This window comes from Podarcis erhardii (genome assembly GCF_964252035.2).
Source record: "Podarcis erhardii genome assembly, chromosome: 5".
In the NCBI taxonomy this organism is placed as follows: Eukaryota; Metazoa; Chordata; class Lepidosauria; order Squamata; family Lacertidae; genus Podarcis; species Podarcis erhardii.
Genome location: NC_138509.1, coordinates 88,196,396 through 88,216,190, shown reverse-complemented (window position 1 = coordinate 88,216,190; position 19,795 = coordinate 88,196,396). Strand labels below are relative to the sequence as shown.

At 41.6% G+C, this 19,795-nt stretch overlaps 1 protein-coding gene across 9 annotated transcripts in view; it reads right to left on the bottom strand.

The window, feature by feature from the left end:
- NLGN1 (neuroligin 1) overlaps nt 1-19,795 on the bottom strand; it is a 643,369-nt gene that overhangs the window by 12,897 nt on the left and 610,677 nt on the right. For 6 of the 9 annotated variants that reach the window (XM_081862315.1, XM_081862314.1, XM_081862319.1 and 3 more), the window contains one exon: nt 2,142-2,354. In XM_081862315.1, coding sequence (XP_081718441.1) covers nt 2,142-2,354 — 213 coding nt within the window. The remainder of the gene's footprint in view (nt 1-2,141; nt 2,355-19,795) is intronic. The other 3 variants (XM_081862318.1, XM_081862320.1, XM_081862322.1) reach the window with 1 other exon arrangement.

Genomic DNA, 19,795 nt, shown 5'->3' with positions numbered 1-19,795 from the left:
TTGTTTAGTCGTTTAGTCGTGTCCGACTCTTCGTGACCCCATGGACCAGAGCACGCCAGGCACTCCTGTCTTCCACTGCCTCCCGCAGTTTGGTCAGACTCATGTTTGTAGCTTCGAGAACACTGTCCAACCATCTTGTCCTCTGTCGTCCCCTTCTCCTTGCGCCCTCCATCTTTCCCAACATCAGGGTCTTTTCCAGGGAGTCTTCTCTTCTCATGAGGTGGCCAAAGTATTGGAGCCTCAGCTTCACGATCTGTCCTTCCAGTGAGCACTCAGGGCTGATTTCCTTAAGAATGGATATGTTTGATCTTCTTACAGTCCATGGGACTCTCAAGAGTCTCCTCCAGCACCATAATTCAAAAGCATCAATTCTTCAGCGATCAGCCTTCTTGATGGTCCAGCTCTCACTTCCATACATTACTACTGGGAAAACCATGGCTTTAACTATACGGACCTTTGTTGGCAAGGTGATGTCTCTGCTTTTTAAGACGCTGTCTAGGTTTGCCATCGCCTTTCTCCCAAGGAGCAGGCGTCTTTTAATTTCGTGACTGCTGTCACCATCTGCAGTGATCATGGAGCCCAAGAAAGTAAAATCTCTCACTGCCTCCATTTCTTCCCCTTCTATTTGCCAGGAGGTGATGGGACCAGTGGCCATGATCTTCGTTTTTTTGATGTTGAGCTTCAGACCATATTTTGCGCCCTGCACAAACCCAAAAACTGGCACCCCAAAATGGATCTTCTTGGTTATGGATCTTCTCAATTTTACACCCTGCCCCCGGCTCAGAACCCAGTGCAGAAAACAGCCTGCACCTCCCTAAATCTGGCACTGGTGTATGTTCTTGGACAAAGCATTTAGCCATTGTGACTATTAGCCTCATTTTCCATGAATTTTGTTGAATCTCTTTTTAAAAAGCCATTTCAGGTCCCATTCACATTAGCTATAGTGCAAGCTGCTTTGTGGGTGCTTTTGTCTTGGAATGAATGAATGAATGAATTCATAAATATTGGATCAAACAGACCCAACCTCAATTGAAATATTAGATGAAAATGTATTTGAAAATGAAAACAAACAAGGACCCTGAAATCTGATTATTACTTATAGGGGTATCAGGCAACTGCAATGACCCCCAGTGCGCCCCCCTCCTTTAGGAACTTATATCCAAGGGGGATATTCTGCAGACCAAGAAGCACAATCCCATCTGGGCAACCTTCCACTTCCAGGGTCTACCTGTCAACAGCAGGCAGGAACGGGGGCAAATGTGGGGGAAGAGACACATGCACATTGTATCTCTGTGCAGTAGAGATGACATCAAGGGTGATCTATTCCAGTGCCACACACACACACACACACACACTCCTCCTCTGTGTCCTCCATCCAGGAAGCAAGAGGCATTATCAGAGTTCAAGGAGACATCCCAGCAAAGCAAAACACTCAAGGAGGGTATAAACTCGGGTTGGTGAAAAGCATGTCCTAGGAAGAAGGTACGTGATGGAGAAGAGGACCAGACAGAGAGGCCTGGATTGCCCCATCTCTGCCCTATACGTCTCTTATTTCATTTCCCCTTCAGGACAAAATCTTCTGATGGCATGATTGAAAAGAGGAATACCAACTGTTAAATGCCTCCTTATCTTCACTGTGGCACCACCAGTGATGATGGTGCTATTTATTAAGTGTTCACAATGGCACCAGAGCCATTTTGACTCCCTTCCTCCCAACACGTTCAACATGCTGTGGCTCATTTTCTTCCATTCACATTACTCGAGTCATTTTAATTAAGCCCTCAATTTCCCAATAAACGTGTGGAAGAGTTAAAGCGCCAAACGAAAGCCATCCTCTCTACAGTAGGAGAATGCAAGGAGTATGAAATTGTGTCAGTTAGAGGGAGATTTTTACATATGTTCACACCCCTTTGGGTCGGGTATGAACCCCGCCCCTCCCTGCAAAGCACAGAAAGATTAATACCATCTAATGATTAAGTTGCTTTTGATACATCTAGCTACATATATATGTGTGTATGTGTGTGTATATATATTTATATATTTATATATATGCACATATATACACAAGAGCGTCACACAGAAGTCATAGTGGTGGCATGCAAGACACCAAAATCGTCAAAATTTGCAACCTGCAATAATACCTTTGGTTGAATTGCTCCAACGGTTACCTTCAGAATAATGGGATAAAGTCAAGAGGTTGACACATGAGCCGCCGGCGCCAGATCCAAAAACAGTGATTCTCAGTGGGTCGCCCCCAAAGAACCCAATGTTTTCGCTAGTCCACCTCAAGGCCTGAATGAGGTCAAGGAGGCCATAGTTTCCTTTAGCTGCTTGATCCCCTGTGCTCAAGAAACCTGCAAGTGGCAAAAAGAGAGGAGAGAGAAAGGAGAAAGGATTTAGAGCATGCTAAATTTCGGCTTACGCTTGTTGCGCCGTTATTATCTGACGGCAGCTTTCGAATGTAACAGGAGTTAAGCGCTATGTAAATACATTGTGTTCTTTATCCACTTGGCAACCATTTACAAGTGACTCATCATTCCCACTACAAATCCTTCAGTGTTTATTATAATAATGTTATGCATGATAAACGATGGTATGCATTATGCAGGCACGTCTGAAGAAGATAGGCTGCTTCAAATGCAAAAAAGGAACATAAGCATCTCCCGCAATCTGTTTCGCGGTGTGTTTTGAGACCCCCATATCCAAACTCCTTAGGCCCACAGGGAGCATGTACGTTACGCATCAAGAGCCAGGCAGGAATATCTTCCTAGTCCAGGAGTAACCAACATTCCAGATATTGTGGATTACAACCTCTGAGCATTGTCCAAGCTGGCTGGGGTTCTTATGGGTTGCAGTCCAACAATATCAGGAGTCCATCGTTGGGGAGGAGGGGGAGACTCCAGCAATAGGTAATCTACCCACCTAACTGTTGCCCAACCTCATGTTAACATCCATATTTGTATATACACAGGAAACAGGGTGGGATAGAAAGAATAAATAAATATTTTTAAATCTTACTTATTTCTCTAATATTGCAGTGATTCAAGCTGCGTAGCACTATGCACTTTCTGATCATTCTTTCCTTATTCACACACTAAGATTAGATATATATTTTTTTCTGAGAAAATTTCAGATTCAACGTGCCTGCACATAGGCAGGGTGGAGAATTTTGACAAGCCATTTGTACATGGTTATAGCGCCATTTGTGCACTGTGCATGCTCTTTTCGTCAAGGCCTGTTGGTTAAAACCACTGTAAAATATATTGTACAAGCTTTCTCCTTTCCCATGCCGGTAAAGGTATTAAGATCAGCAAATGAAACCTAGTTGGTCTTGCTATGCAATGCAGAGGTGAGCTTTTTTCAGTGATTGAATACACAAGAGGCGTCAAGTGTACAATTACTGTGTTGTTTTAATAAGGTTGTTTTAATTACCTGTTTCAATGCGGATACTTACATTTTAATATTTTAATGGGATTATTTTATTTTCCATTTTAATTGTGAATGCTTATGGTTTAAGGTTGGTGTAACTGGTCTCTGTACTTTTTAAATAATAATAATAATAATAATACCCCACCCATTTGGCTGGGTTGCCCCAGCGACTGCGGGTGGCTTCCAACACATATAAAAACATAATCATCAATGTACATCAAAAAACAATGACAGTATCCTCAAACACAACGCTTTCCTTTTTCACATGGGAGCAAATGACAGCACTTTCCGAGTAACGTCGGGACAATACTGGGTTGTGGGTTATGCCTTCCCCTTGCCCCATGTGACCCCAACCATTGAGAACCAATCCTGTGCAACTCACCCCCATTCTTTATATGAATGGCCCCATTTATGGTTTCTTTTTTCCTGCAGACTAACTATTATGGAATGTTGAAAACTGACTACATACAAATGTAAAAACAAAAGGTGAAGGACCCCTGGACCCTTAAGTCCAGGCAAAGGCAACTATGGGGTTGCAGCGCTCATCTCGCTTTTCGGCTGAGGGAGCCGGCGTCTGTCCACAGACAGCTTTTCTGTGGAAAGATCTGTCCACAGAGCCAGTGTGGTGTAGTGGTTAAGAGCGGTAGACTCGTAATCTGGTGAACCGGGTTCGCGTCTCTGCTCCTCCACATGCAGCTGCTGGGTGATCTTGGGCTAGTCACACTTCTCTGAAGTCTCTCACCTCACAGAGTGTTTGTTGTGGGGGAGGAAGGGAAAGGAGAATGTTAGCCACTTTGAGACTCCTTTCGGTAGTGATAAAGCGGGATATCAAATCCAAACTCCTCTTCTTCTTCTTCTTCTTCCAGTTCATGTGGCCAGCATGACTAAACTGCTTCTGGCACAACGGGACACCATGATGGAAACCAGAGTGCACAGAAACACTGTTTACATTCCCACTGGAGTGGTACCTATTTATCTACTTTTACTTTTTGGGGTGTTTTTGAACTGCTAGGTTGGCAGGAGCTGGGACAGAGCAATGGGAGCTCATTCCATCATGGGGATTTGAACCACTGACTAGGCTCAGTGATTTAGACCACACACACACACACACACACACACACACACACACACGTGTACATAGATAACAAATAGATAACAGGGCTGTCATTCTTGTTTAATAACATTTAAAACACACACACCCAAGAGGACTTCGCTGCCTTTGTTCACGCGAGTCTAATATATGCATGAATTGGACAGTGATCACAAAATTGTGTCTCCTCCCTCTGCTCTGTAGCATTCTGTAGTTTAAAGGTTCTTCCTGGTGCTATTTGAAAACCTTGCTGAAGAGTTGCAGCTATGAAAATTGCAAATGTCGATCTTTAACCTTCAAGCTTAGCAATCAAAGCAAGAGAGCACTTGGATCAAATCCCTCCACTTCTTCATAGGGCAACAGTCTACAGGATGATTTAGAAAGAACTTTAAAAAAACACACCCGCAAACCTTTGATTAAGAATATTTTTGAAAAAAGAGAAAAAGCTACTATTCATAACTGGGTTTAATTACAGAAAATGGAGAAACAACCTTTAATTATGATGAGGAGTGGACAAAATTTCCATTCCACTCTTTAATCAAAAACGAGATGGCCCATCTACATTGCCCTTTTCATAATGGGTGATAGCAATGGCATCTTATTAACAAACTGTTATAAGGAGAGAGAAAGGAAGTCCAGGACTGATTCTGCCCTTAGCAATCTGGCAGAGAATCTTGACTGACTCTAATAATTTTATGTCCAGAGTGACAAATAGAAGTCTGGCCTTTTGGGTCATAGTATCTGAATGATTTAATATCCTTTGTAAAGTTATTGGTTTTATTTTATTTATTAAGCTGGATAAGCCGCAACCTATTGGGGTTGAGGCTGAATGGCCCTCCCCCTTTTGCCACCCTGTTCAGCTGTGGAGAATTTCAGCTGTTTTGGGGTGAGGGGATCTATACCAAAGCATTTGAAAGGGCTCAGGATGCAGGAGAAATTCGGTTTGGTTTGCATTTAAAACCGAATCTATCTTTCCGAAACAATATGCGAACGAAAGCACATCTGTCCTTAAAAAATCCACATTTATCTCAATTTTGCAAATTCAGCTCTCCAACCAATGTTTGCATAAATTAGGGGACAGTGTGCACGGAACTTAAGATGTTAGAGAAAAATAACATAAAAATGCATTGCCTTTAAGACACTGCTTTCCAAAATGTGTACATTAGTGAAAGTTAATATTAAAATGTTCTCACTCGGACAGATATGCATTAAAACGCTGGTTAATTTTCATGAGGATTACCCCCCCCCCCAAAAAAAAAAATGCTTCAAAATGTGAGGAACTGAATTTAGGATTGGAAAAATAAGCAACAGAGAAGAACCCCTAGTGGGGTCAGGGAGCATTTACGTTTTATTATTTTCTTTCTTCATAATGCTCTTTCTCTGCCTTCTCTCTGTACAGCGTGTGAGAGAGAGTTCCTCAGGGTAGTGAGGAATAATGGCGTCCACTATTATTCTCTCAGAGGATGCAGAGACAGCATTATATCTTAGTGCAAGACACAATATGTAGCCCTGCGTAATTGTCATTTACAGTTCTTTTTACACACGTTTTTATTGCTCAGTTGCTTCAGGATGTTTCGTGGGAAGGGATTCAGAAATGAAGTGAAGGGCATAAGTAAATAAATAAACGACAAATAAATGTAAGGCATTTTGAAAAGTGCAATAGGTACACAGTACATATAGCATACTGTATATGGGGGTGGGGGAGACCGAAAGCAGCCATGTTGATTTTCAGTTTTTGTTAAGTTGTGGGTGAACATATCAGACAACACAGCAATTCTTCAATAGCTCTTGTTTATTCATAAGCCAGAACTGAACTGAAGGGTTCAGCCAGCCTGCTTATATAGAGCTCCACTATAACGCAACTGTAACCATTTTCTGTAACTATCCAATCACTGAACGTCACTTTCAATCCCCTATTTGCATATGTGGACCTGAGTGAAAACTATCTACAGTATCCCCCTGCTGGCCCAGGGTGAGAACTTCAGTACATAACAGTTTTTAATTGTTTGCTTGCTCCACCATGTCTTGATATGTTTCAACAAGAGTCCTTCCAAAATATGTGCTATAAAACTGGCTCAGATGCTCACACCCCATGTATTTATAGGCCATAGGTCAAGATTGTCACAGGAATATTTGGGCCGAAGTTATCTCCAATGTTAGTCAGAGCAGAATAGATTCTTTGTGTGCTTCAGACCCAACTTAGTTGACTTCCTGTATTCTTCACGTTGTGCACCAAAACAGAACTGAGCGCAACATGGTTTTGCTAACAATCCACTGCTAGGAAAGTGGGCACATTGTTAACATATTTCATTCAGAGTGTTATACTGTTTAATCTAATAGAACCAAACACACAAAAAATATTCAGTGCATTAATATTAAGGCAGTTACCACCAATTTTCATGATGAAATCAAAAGAGAACTCAGTAAAAACAGAAACAAGGATATCAGCCTTCCACTCTGGCCTTTAAAATCACATGCCTCTTAGATCCAGAAATGAGTAATTATGATAATAAATTATTCTTATACAACAAGAAAACCTTGTTCAGCAGAGAGGACCACACTGGAAATACAGTAACGATTCACAGGGAAGGTGCCTAAGTCAGGAATTAAAAAGTCACAGTGAGTTTAGTGTGACTTGCCAATTTAGAATGAAAGATAGATGATAGCTAGCTAACTAGCTAGAAAGGTGATTGGCTAGATGATAGCTAGCTAACTAGCTAGAAAGGTGATTGGCTTTCAATAAGCCCTGTACAATGACTGTGGAATAAGACAATACATTTCCTATGGCCTAACACAAACTAAAAAATATTGTGCAGATGAGGAAAGGGCAAAAGAGATGAAATGAGAATACAGGAATCAGACACAGTTATGCTTCATTAAAGATTGCAGAGATGCATAACCACTGTAGCAAATGTCAGATTACAGTCTCTGGGTATGTAACCAGTTGTACTTAATATACAATATTATCATTTATTCCAAAATAGGAGGGGTTTTCTTGGGGGGGGGGGAGGAAAGAGGATATACTTGGTTTTAGAAATGAACACCACCATCCAGATACACAGAAGCAAATTGATAGCCCATGCCACAATTCACACGTCTCTGAATTCACACGTCTCTGAATTTTGTGGTGCAGTTCCCCAGCCAAGCAAAAAATGCATCTATTGGGGAGAAATTGATATGTTAGTGAAAATAACATACAAGAAATGCATCACAAGGTGGGAAATTTGTTGCAAAAATGTGTGTGTGTTTGTCAAAACTGCAGATTTTAAAAAGTGCTTACTAGGAAAAATTCACACTAAAATGCTGGTGAATTTTCACAAGGAACTTTTAAAAATAATAATAATAACTGCAGATTGCTGCAGACATGTGGGGGACTGAATTTAAGATTGGAGGAACAAGAAACCAAGATTGTCTCTTCTTGCAGTTCCTCCAGACACCTGTTCAGTCTCCTACTTGGACCCGTTGCTTGTTCACATCTCAGTCTTTAAAAGAATTCTGCATGCGCAGACCTGCTGCTCTGCACAGACTCCTGCATTGTTCCCCTCAGTGACATACCCCTGGAGTTTCAATAGAGGCTGCTGGGTGTGTACTATCTGAATGGCTTTGAAGGAGAAGGAGGGCATGGTCCTTTAAATTGCACCCCTCAGCTTGGGAGCTGTGGACGATTTAAAGCGCCACATAAATAACGCGATTAATTTCAGAGAACACATTTGCTTCTGCAATGGGCATCTATTGTGAGTTTAGATCAGCTCCCCAATCAGGTTTTATTAGGTCGATAGCCCTGCTGTGAATATTAAGGCACATCTTATATTCATAACATAGAAGATGGTATACTTCACTTTGCTGACAGTGCCACTTTTAAATATATATATATGAATAATGCTGCTTAGCATGTCTTTAATATATTCCTCTGTCAGACAAGGGACGCCACTGTGAGTAGGTATCAGAATACAGAAAATACAGGATGTGCTGTTTCATAGTAAAGTGTGCATGGAATACAGGAGGGATTTGTGCCTTAAGTTGGGTGCCTCCTGAGGCCTGTCAATCAAACCCCTCCCCACACCCCATCTGGAACACCTTGGAATGTGCACAAAGGTCAAACCCAGGCAGTTGCTGTTCTTTGTTTGTTTGTTTTCCAGAGGAATGAAAAGGGATATAGGAGGCAGATAAAAGCTAATGCCTGCCTAGAGTAAAAGAAGACAAAATAAGAGACATAAAATAAACCTTCTACCAAAGACTTAAAATTCTTATAAAAAGGGGCAGAATACTAAAAGAAAAGAAAGTAAAAAATTGCTAACTGTTGTCTCTTTCAAGACACTTTGCTGCTTCCTTTCGTAAAGGCAAGTTTTGCCATTTAAGTACGGAAAGAGAAATAAGGGACTGCATTCCATTCAAAAGACTGGCTGTCCAATAGCAGTGAAAGCTTTGATCAGATGCAAGGCTCCACCCATTTTGCATTATGCTGGGAGGAAGCAAGGTGAGATCCAGTCCTTTGCATCAGATGAATAAGAAATTCCATTCTCTTTGACTTTAAAATGAGAAATTTCTTAATTCACATATTTCAAAACCAATGCATGAATTGAAACAAAGTGGTCCCTTAGAATTCAGTTTTCTGAGTTTTACGATGCAGTTCTCCAACAAAACAATATAAACGAAAAAATGTGTATATTGTAAGGAAGTGTGCATAAAATGTACAATTTTTTATTTAAAAAACACCATACAAAATGCACTTCATTATTGGCAATTGCTTGAAAAAATGTGTATGTTAGTCAAAATGCACAAATGTGTTTATTAGGAGAAATTTGCACTGAACTACTGGCGAATTTTCATGAAGATTTATTTTTATATTTTACATGTGGCTATTCAAGTCCTTTGAGATCCATGGGACTTAGAGATGCTTCATTTGGCTAAATTGTGTCCAGACCATGACTGGATTAAATACCCAAGGACCTCTCTTGAGAACTAATTTATGCTAAGTAGTTTGGTTCTGCTTGAGAGCAAGAGAGAGCTTCCATCCTCCTTGCCTATTGCCAAAATCTAAAGCTGAATATGAATTTCTTCTGGTGGTCTCATTCCTCATTCCTTTTCATTCTGCGGGCATTAAAAAACCCAAAGGTCTGTCCTACTGTGGCCTTTGAAGCAAAGGAAGAAGCATCCCTTCCTAGGGAATCTTCGATCCACAGAACTAATGTATGCTGCCTTTTCTTATTATTATTTATTTTGTGCCTCTGCAGCTGTTGTGTTGTTAGATACATCATTCCCAACCCACCAGTGGAGATCCAGTGTCCCATTGCAACCTACATCAGTTTCAAAGCTATATTGATCTTGCTTGTCTCGGCTGCAGACTAACCCGGTACAAACAACCTTGCCTTCTTTTAACATTGCACAGGTTCCCTTCCCAGAGGATCTGTTGTGAAGTTTTCCGAACAAGCTGTTACTCTTCCCCTAAGTGCCTTCCACAAGCAATCTGGGCTTAGAGATTTCCCCTGCAAGGACGGGGGGAACAGAAGCAAAAATTGAAAGTAGGAGGTAGAGCGTGAGAGGAAAGTGCAGTTTGCTTTGACTTCGATTCATGAGTGATTCCAGTCCAGGCCTGACCTGATATCCCACATTTGGTAATAATGCATGAAAACCACATGCACTGTTGGAAACAAACAAATAAAAGGAAACATGTGATTTCTTTACTGAAGCTGCATGTAAGGAAGACGCGATGGTCCCTTTCTCACTTGAAAAGTGTCCATGGAAAGGGCTTGTTTGCATCAGATAATTCGAATCTGTTGCACTCCAGAATTGCTCCTTGAGTCATTTTTGTCATTAAAGCCTGGGCCACTTCAGTAGCTAGGAACAACTTTTTCCAGCTCTGGGTTGGACCAGGCTAGCCTGGCCATAATTTTGCATGCTCCTGACTCAGCTACTATAATGCACTCTACATAGAGCTGCCCTTGAAGTGTAGAAACTGCAGCTAGTGCAGATTGCTGCTGCCAAACTGGTAGGTAAAGGTAAAGGGACCCTGACCATTAGGTCCAGTCGTGGCAGACTCTGGGGTTGCGGCTCTCATCTCGCTTTATTGGCTGAGGGAGCAGCTGCACAGCTTCCGGGTCATGTGGCCAGCATGACTAAGCTGCTTTTGGAGAACCAGAGCAGCACACAGAAATGCCATTTACCTTCCCGCCGGAGCAGTACCTATTGCACTTTTTGGTATGCTTTCAAACTGCAAGGTTGGCAGGAGCTGGGACCGACCAACAGGAGCTCACCCGTTGTGGGGATTCAAACCGTCGACCTTCTGATCGGCAAGTCCTAGGCTCTGTGGTTTAACCCACAGCGCCACCCCCGTCCCACCAAACTGGTACTGTAGCACATAGTCATATAATCTGTTTGGGGGTGGGAATCTGCAATGGCTGCCAGTGCATTGGCAGGTCCAGTTTAAGGAGCTTATGTTGATGTATAGCCCTGAATGACTTGGGATCGAGGTAGCCGAGAGAACATCTCTGCCGATGCCAACCTGCCTGGGCCTTGATATCAGGGGTCATTTCATGAGTCATCTCTCACTGGCTTGGGGGAATCGACTGCAAGTCCCATAACCCAGAGGGAAAAAATATATACAATGAGAGCACCTTTTGCTGTTCAGGAGAAGCCTTCTGGCCACTTCCTGACATGTATAAGAAATGTATACTTTTTGTGCTTTGTGCAAGTCCATTTTTAATCCTGTCCTACTCCCATATCCCTTGCCACCAAAGTACTGCACTTCTCTTGTTTTGAGGAACAAGGTGGCTGTCACACAGACAGAAGCAGAGGACACAAGGAGGCTTGGGGGATGAAAAGGAAAGGAGCTCTTTGAGAGTTCAAACGGAAGTGTCAAAAAAAACCTTGAGTCCCCCCCAGCTCCCAAGCATTTGAGTTCAACTGCTTTGAGTGTCATCTAACTTTATCCTGCTGCCCCAACTTGCCCAGGGCAGCAAAAGCTATAGAGCCACCAGAGCCTACTCATTGTAATGTCTTATTTTACAACACAGATATTATTTGGGATGACACTTGTGGAAAACGTTATGCTGTGCTGGGAAATGCATATGGAGTTTTTGCAGCAGTGATGGAAAATGCATGTGGATGTTGTAGCAATGACTGGCAAATCAAATACTCTGTTGGGGGCATGTGCCTACTCTTGCTCACGGGCACACAGAGTGCCATAATGTTTTCCACATGCTTCTGCTAGTTGCTGGTTCCCTCGCAGTGTTGTAATGGATATGAAAGGTCAGGGATTACATTAAGGAAATAATACAACTGCACTGAATTGTAATAGGGATTTATTCTTGCAGAAGCTCCCTTTGGTCCCCATCTGTAGCCTCTGGTAGAATATGGTTGCTCTTATTGTTGGAAGTGCAACTGGAGGGTCATTTCTCTTAGTGTTAAAGTCAGCTAGCCAATGGTGGCCTGGATGGAGTTGTTGCCTAGCAACCAGTCAGGGTGGCATGGTGCGCTCTGAGGTAACACACGCTCTCATTGGCTGTGTAGTTCTGATGGAGTTTTTCCTCAGTTCATTTGATTGAATGTATCCCTTTACCCAGCTTTGTCCTCCATGAATCTTTCCAATCCTTTTTAAAAGCCATCCAAGTTGGTGGCCATTGCTGCCTCTGGTAGGAGCAAGCTGAATTAAGTATCACCTGTTATCTGTGTTTCAGTTAGGGGGCCTCTCCCACCCCTCCCTGGAGATGCCAGGGATTGAACATGGCATCTTCTGCTTGCAAAGCAGGTGTTATATCACTGAGCTATGGTCCTTCCCAAGTAATAAATAAACTCCTACATCCATGTTGTGAAAAAGAAAGTGCTAGTCAGGCTCAGATAAAAAAATGGCACTTTCTAGAGAACCTGCCCATACCCTCCAACATTTCTCCAATGGAAATAGGAATGTATTATTATTATTATTATTATTATTATTATTATTATTATTACTATTAGGGAAGCTTTTAATGTTTGATGGACTACTGTATTTTAATATTTTGTTGGAAGCCGCCCAGAGTGGGCAGGGTATAAATAATAAATTATTATTATTATTATTATTATTATTATTATTATTATTATTATTTATTTTACTATTATTATTATTATACCCCACCCATTTGACTGGGTTGCCCCAGCCACTCTGGGTGGCTTCCAACATATATTATAAACATAATGAAACATTAAACATTAACATTAAACATAAAAACAGGTCTGCCTTCAGATGTCTTCTGAAGTTCCTTATTGTATAGTTACTTAGCCCCTTGGCTTGGGGGGGTCGCATAACTCCATCTCCTCCAACATTTATCCAATGAAAATAGGGGCGTCCTACCATACCCTTTGACATTTCTCTGGTGAAAAGAGGGACATCCTCAGGAAAAGCGGGACATCCCAGGATTAAATCAGAAGCCGGGTCGGATTCTGTAAATCTGGGACTGTCCCTGGAAAAGAGGGACACTTGGAGGGTCTGAATTTCTCCCTTGCCTTGGTGACCAATGCAATCGCCTCTTCTTTTTGTTTCCCCCCCTCCTTTCCGGATGCTCATCACAATACCACATCATTCCACATGGATGGTGGAGGGTATTTGTTGCTGGTGTTGTTTGGACATAGCTCAGATGGGGCCCTATTTGCTGCCTATGCTGGACTCTGGATTAAATGGGTGCTTGGCCTCCCACTGTTGCTGATTGTAAGCCCTGCAGTCATTTTCTCCACATGGCACTCTGGCAAAATTAGCTGTTGAGCAGGATAATAAGGAATGACTTCATTTGTCCATTTGCAGTCTTTTATTTTGTGTTTTAAACATGAGCCGCTGAGATGAGGTAGATTGCAAATCTAGATGCATATGTGCGCACATCTATATACAACTGTATTCCAGGATATAAGTCATTCAAGCTGACTTGAGTGTATTTTCTCGGTGCTTTCTGAAATATATTATGCTATAATGAATGGGTAAATAGGAATGGGGTGTTGTGTGTTGTTATTTTTTCTGCTGAGCAAACCTTTCAGAGAGAATTTGTGGTAATATTTCTATCTCTGTGGATTAAGAGCATGAGCTCTCCCACTTTAAGGAAACTCACCAGCAAATTTGTCTTTTATCAAAAATCTTGCCTTCCTGGCAGTTGCTCTGCTTACGGCTATTTCAATTTTCACTTAAGGAGAATGGGAATCGCTTTTCATAACACAGAGGAGTAGATAAAGCATTGATTCAATTTCAGCCTCTCTCATTTTAAAAATAATATAAGCCAAGGTGAAACAGACATTGAGCATCATCATGGAAAGAAGGCAAGTTAACGCATTTCGTTTGACAGCTTAGGCCGGTCTGGCACAGCCAGCCAATAGTGGAAGCAGAGTCCAAAGTCTGCTTCCACCTGAAGAACAGCCAGGTTCCATATAAACCTTTAAATTGGGTATTGGCAACACGTCTCACCAGTACCTTCTGGGCCACCCATGAAAGCTCTCAGAAAATATCCCCTCAAAATTCCACAGTGCATGAGAGACTATTTGCTCTTCCCACTCCATTCCTGTTTATACTAGCTCAGCCTCTCCTGCATGGAACATGCCACCTTAAACATACCAACATTTATTGGATGCCAGGATTGAAACAACATTTTGGGGTCCTGCCTCTTATATATGTGGCAGTCATTTTGTGTTATGCAACACCCCCATGGTAGCCATTTTGTGTTTTGCCGTGCCCTTGTAGCAGCCATTTTGTAACTGGTGCCTTGGTACTTTCTTAAAATTCTAAATGTGCCCACTGACCCCAGAAAGTCAACAATCCCTGCTTTAAATCTTCTTCTGAGACCCTGCCGGAAGTTCCACAGCTGACAATTTGCAGGCAGCCTTTTCTGTGGTGGCACCCAGGTTGTACATTAGTCTACTCAGAGTCAAACACATGGTGCCAACTCTGCTATCTTTTAGGCTCTGAGTCAGGACACTCACGGCACAAATCCATAACAAAAAATCATTGTTTAGGGTTTTTTTAGTCAACGTTTGCATGTGAACCAGCAATGTAGCATCTGGAGGAGAGAGAAAAGTACATAATCAGAACGCTCTGAAAGCTGGAGGTAAAGTCTATGTGTTTGGTGCTATGTGCAACATTTAGATTTTTTTAAAAAATGAACTAATTGAGAAGTCTATCACTTTGTTTCTTGGTGGGAGTCAAAGCCATGTGTTTTCTCAACATCCAAAACCATAGAGTCACTTAGAAAGTGACAAATTCCCGTATCCACCTTAAGATGTCTTGTTAAGATCTCTTCCCTGAAACACCCTGATTTGCCTTGTGATTTGGGATACACGCTAAGCCAATGGGCAGTGTGTGTGTGTGTGTGTGTGTGTGTGTGTGTGTGTGTTGATAGTATATACATAGCAGCTACTAAGTTCAAGTTAATGCAAGATTATATAAAGGCCTACCATTACGCTTAAGAGTAGTGTTATGAAACAGTCCACGGAGAGTAGTAATCTCTCTAATTTTCTGTGACCATTTAAATAAATACAAGATGTCAAACAATACTCCCTCATTCAGGGAGGAATGGAGAGAGAACAGGGAGGGGAGGGGAAAATGGGCTTCAATTCTATTCCAGTTAATTGAAGCTAGAATCGTTCCTGCTACATGTATGGAAACTTCACATTGGTGCACTTCAATTAAGGAATAATAAGAGTGCAAAGTAATTTATAGTCATAGATTAGATGTCGTCTGTGAAAAATTACCGATTAACTCAAAGTGGGCCTCTAGAGTACTAGCAAGCAATTTAGTGTGGATCTCATTTTGGTGCCCCCCTCAGTTCTGCTCCCTCCCGTCAAATCTCCTCCTCCAAGACTAGATTCTGATTCCCTTAGAAATCATACCATAGTATTAAGCCTTATGAATCACAGGGCATGCGTTTTCTTTTATACTGAATATGTATAGGTAGTAAATTAGCTTTGCTCAGTATTAAGAGAGAGCAAAAGTATTTGCCTGGCTGTTAGCACAGCAAAACACCAGGTTGTTTATCACAGAACAGAAGTGACAGGTCCTTACAATTTTGATTCTAGTTAAATGATGGACAGCTCAGTCTATTTCTGGTCCATGTCAAAATCACGTGCTTTCATTCATACATCCATTCTGTCTCATTTCGCCATTGAACTCTTAAAAAGAAAAAATCTGCAACAAAATTTGGATTAAAGAATGTAACTAAATATCTATTTTATCACAAACGAACACATTTAAATGTATGTAGTATGTGTTTCTAGCACTAAACAAATGTTCCTTTACTGCTGCTTGCATGTTATAAGATGGTATCTACAGAGATATGAAGGACTAGACTCTTGCTTTTAAAACAACAACAAAAAAAATACAGGGTTTTTTTTTTAATTCAAAACTTGGAATACAGAATCTTGAGCATAATGAATAATGGAAAGTAAGAATTCCAAATTACACAGTTAATAGAGATGCTTGCCATCATTATACTTCATAGTTTCTACCAGTAAGATTGCAAGTGACACAGTCCAAGCTGCAAATATATTTAAAATGACACCAGCCCAAAAGCCTAGTTGCCTGGTCATCAAGGTGCATTGGGAGCTGTTGGAAGGATAAAACTGAAAAGCAACACAATACTCATCCCTCTTGCGAAAGTACACAGAACTCACACTGCTATGTGGATTTTCTGCAAGCATCAAAAGGAAAATCAACAAAAAAACCCCACAATTGAGATAATAATCAACATATCCCACACCCAGCACATTTTCAAGCCTTAAGGTTTGCTTCTTCAAAAAAAATCAACAATTTCTTTTTCAAAACCAAGTAATCAACATTTTGAATTTGAACACAACTGATTTCTACTATTGTATTCAGTAAAAAGTGCTCAGTTAAAAGTGAACACCTTTTGTCTTCCCCCACTTTCTTTTAAGCTGGCATAGTTTGCCAATTTCATCACTAATATAACCCCTAATGTTACTTTCTCTTGTGTCCAACATTGGACGTGTTACTCAAGCTGTAGTTACTATATATACACACCACTATTTATCTTTTATTAGGATGCACTTTGTCCTTGGTACAAGTCAATACCAATCGTGCTTGATTAATTTAAAGATAATAACCCCATATTTCTTCCATTACATTTTAATTTCTCCCGAAAAGGACATAATCGCCAAAGATGTCCTGCTGTCCAATTAGCATATTTCCAGCAGCAATGACTATCATTACTTACTTACTTACTTGATTGGGGGGGGGGGCAGCTACTCCCTGCACCACCTGGCTACGCCCATGAATGCTTGCCAACATGGTGCCCACAGGGCCTCATCCTGCTGCTTCTCTCCCTGAAATTGGGCTTGAAAGAAGCAAGGTTTGACCTTTTCTCCACAGCTACAATATCCAGTATATCCAATTAGGCTTGGGATGTTAAAGCACTCCCCCCCCCCCCGATTCTAACTGAGTGAATGGGCTGTTGTTCTGTGGTGGGTGTGCATGTGGTTGCTATCCATGTATGTTGTGTATAGCTGTGGTACCCACAACAGTTTGCAAATGTGCCCATGGGTCCAAAAATGTTGGTGACTCATGGTGAAAGGGTTCCTATCTACTGAGATATGCTTATGCATGATATGAACAACAAGCCAATGTAATATAGCCCTGGTAACTAAGCACTGATGTATCCCGAAGGCTAACGGAGTCTTCATGTCGGCAGATGAGTGGATGCAAAATTTCATCTGTGCTAATTTGCCCAAAACAGATGGTGCATGAATTAAAGTGTGCAATGACTGTTCTGCAGAGTCTCTATTGAGTCTCATCCGAGATTATTTAGATTAATTATCTAGACCTTAATTCTGCCCTGCTTACTCTAACTGAAGCACACAATTCATTGGGTCCTTCTGGAGAAATCTTATCCATCTCATTAAGATAGATAAGGAAGTATCAGTCTGGGACACCCTATTTGGTCCTTTCAGTATAACTCCAGGTGTGACAAATCCATTTCAGTTATTACTTTAGAACTGAAAAAAGCAAAATAATTGAAAAAACAACAATAAAACCCAATGAACCAGATTTCCTAAAGATCCTAAGCTTGGGTATTCTGTCAATACATAATAATGAAGTTCCTCTTTGGGGAGGCCGTTTGCAATGATAGCTTTAGGATAATCTATAACAGCTTTAAGATACATTGATCCATGTTTAGCACGAGCATCTGTGTTGTGTAAATTGCACTGAGGCAAGTATAAAGTGAAAACCCATTCACACCCATATTGTAGCCATATAAACATAAGTTTGGTAGGTCATTTGGCGAGCTTGTCTAGGAAACTAGTACAAACTAGCCCAGGTACAAAAGGTGCAGTATCCTTGAACTGGCTCAAGGGCTGAAAGCAGCCAAAGAATTCTAAGGAGATCTCTACTGGGGCTCTATGGGACCTAATTAGAGTTCCAGCTGCCTTGCCACAGCCTTGGACCTGCATGCCCAGGACCCACTGGCTGTCCTCAGATTCCCATCTCTTTCTCCTCAGTGCCATAGGGCCTGGTCTCTGCAAAAGGCATGGTAGTAGCTCCAAGTTGAGGCTCTCCTACTAAGTGATGACATCAAGGGAGAGCAGGTCCAACCAGCTGGATTGGCAGCTGAAGGCACTCACATTGGAGCTGGAGAAGGAGTACTTCAGCATCTGTATAATGGGTAGAAAAAAGGTATACAGGGCCAGGCAGACTTGCCAGGCCATAGGGAAGCTCCTCTACAAGCTTTACGTGCTGCTCTTGTGGAAGAAAATTATGAGCGGAAACCTTCTACAATGTCAATGCCAATTTCCTGCCAAGCCAAGTTCAAGGTGTTGCTGCAAACATATAAGTCCCTATACAGTTCAGGACTAGCTTACTTCAGTGCCCACCTTACTCCTTATATACCCAGTAGATTGTTGCAGTGTGCAATAGAGTTTCTCCTGCATGTCCCAATGATATCTGAAGGGCCCTCTGCATTAACTCGGAAAAAGGCTTTTAGTGTGGCTGAACCTAGCCTTGGAATAGTATTCCTGTTGAGATACACAACATTTTTGTTCTGACAGGCCTTCCCAGCTTGATAAACGGGTCTTTGCCATGTGTTAGGGTTTTAGTCTTGTTAACAGGCATGTATTTTGTGTGTGTTTTTAGCTGTTTTTAATGATCTTATGTGTAAATCAACTTGAGACCATGGTTTAGAAAGTTGCAATAGTTCTAGTAATAATATTCTCTGACTCCTTGAAAGATTCCATCAACGGTGTCTCTGACAATTTTTACACATCACTTGGGAAGACAGGCGAACTAATGCCAGTGTACTGGAAGAAGCAAAGGTCACCAGTGTCAACGCAATGATTCTTCAACATCAACTTTGTTGGACTGGTCATGTTGTTCGGATGCCTGATTATTGTCTTCCAAAGCAACTACTCTATTCCCAACTTAAGAATGGAAAGTGAAATACCAATGGACAACAAATGAGGTTTAAAGATGCTCTCAAGGCAAATCTAAAAAAAATGTAGTATAAACACCGACAACTGGGAAACACTGGTCTATGAGCACTCCAATGAGCACAAAGGCGTTGTGGACTCTGAAGAATTATGAAGTCAGGGTGAAAAGGAGAAACATGCTATAAGAGGAAGGCACGTTTGGAAAACCCTCACTGTGATCAACTCCCACCCAGAAATCTATTTCCCCACTGTGGAAGGACGTGTGGATCCAGAATTGGTCTCCACAGTCACTTACGGACTCACTGTTAAGACCATTTTCATGGAAGACAATCTTATTCGGCTACAAATGATCACCAAAGAAGAAGAAGAATATCCTCCCTCGTGCAGACAAGCCAATTTAGGTTGAGAGATAATAGCTGGCAGAGTTCATGACAGACAGGGGAAATTAGAACCAAGGGCTTTCTGCTTCATAGCTCAGCGACTTTAGCCGCTATGCCCCCCCCAACAATATAAACGCTATATTCACAACTAATATTGTTAGGGTGCACTAAGGGCTGGTTTGCACATTTTTTTTGTTCATGCTGTGCCTCACCAACCTCCTTTTAACAAGGGAATCCATTTGTCAGAAAAAGCCCCGTGAGAAGAATAGAACTATTATCAGGTCAGAAGGAATACTGGAAATCTAGCTGTTCCTTCTTCATCGCCCTCAAAGATAAATATGAACTCTGCCACACAGTGAACCCTTAGGTTATGCCTGCAGCTATACAATCTCATAATGCCTCACAGTGGAAATGGGATGAAGTCTGAAATCATTCCTGTAGATTTCATAGCATTGCATATGATGCAGAAATGCTGTCTTATTTTTTGGAGGGTGGGGGGCAGAGGTTATTT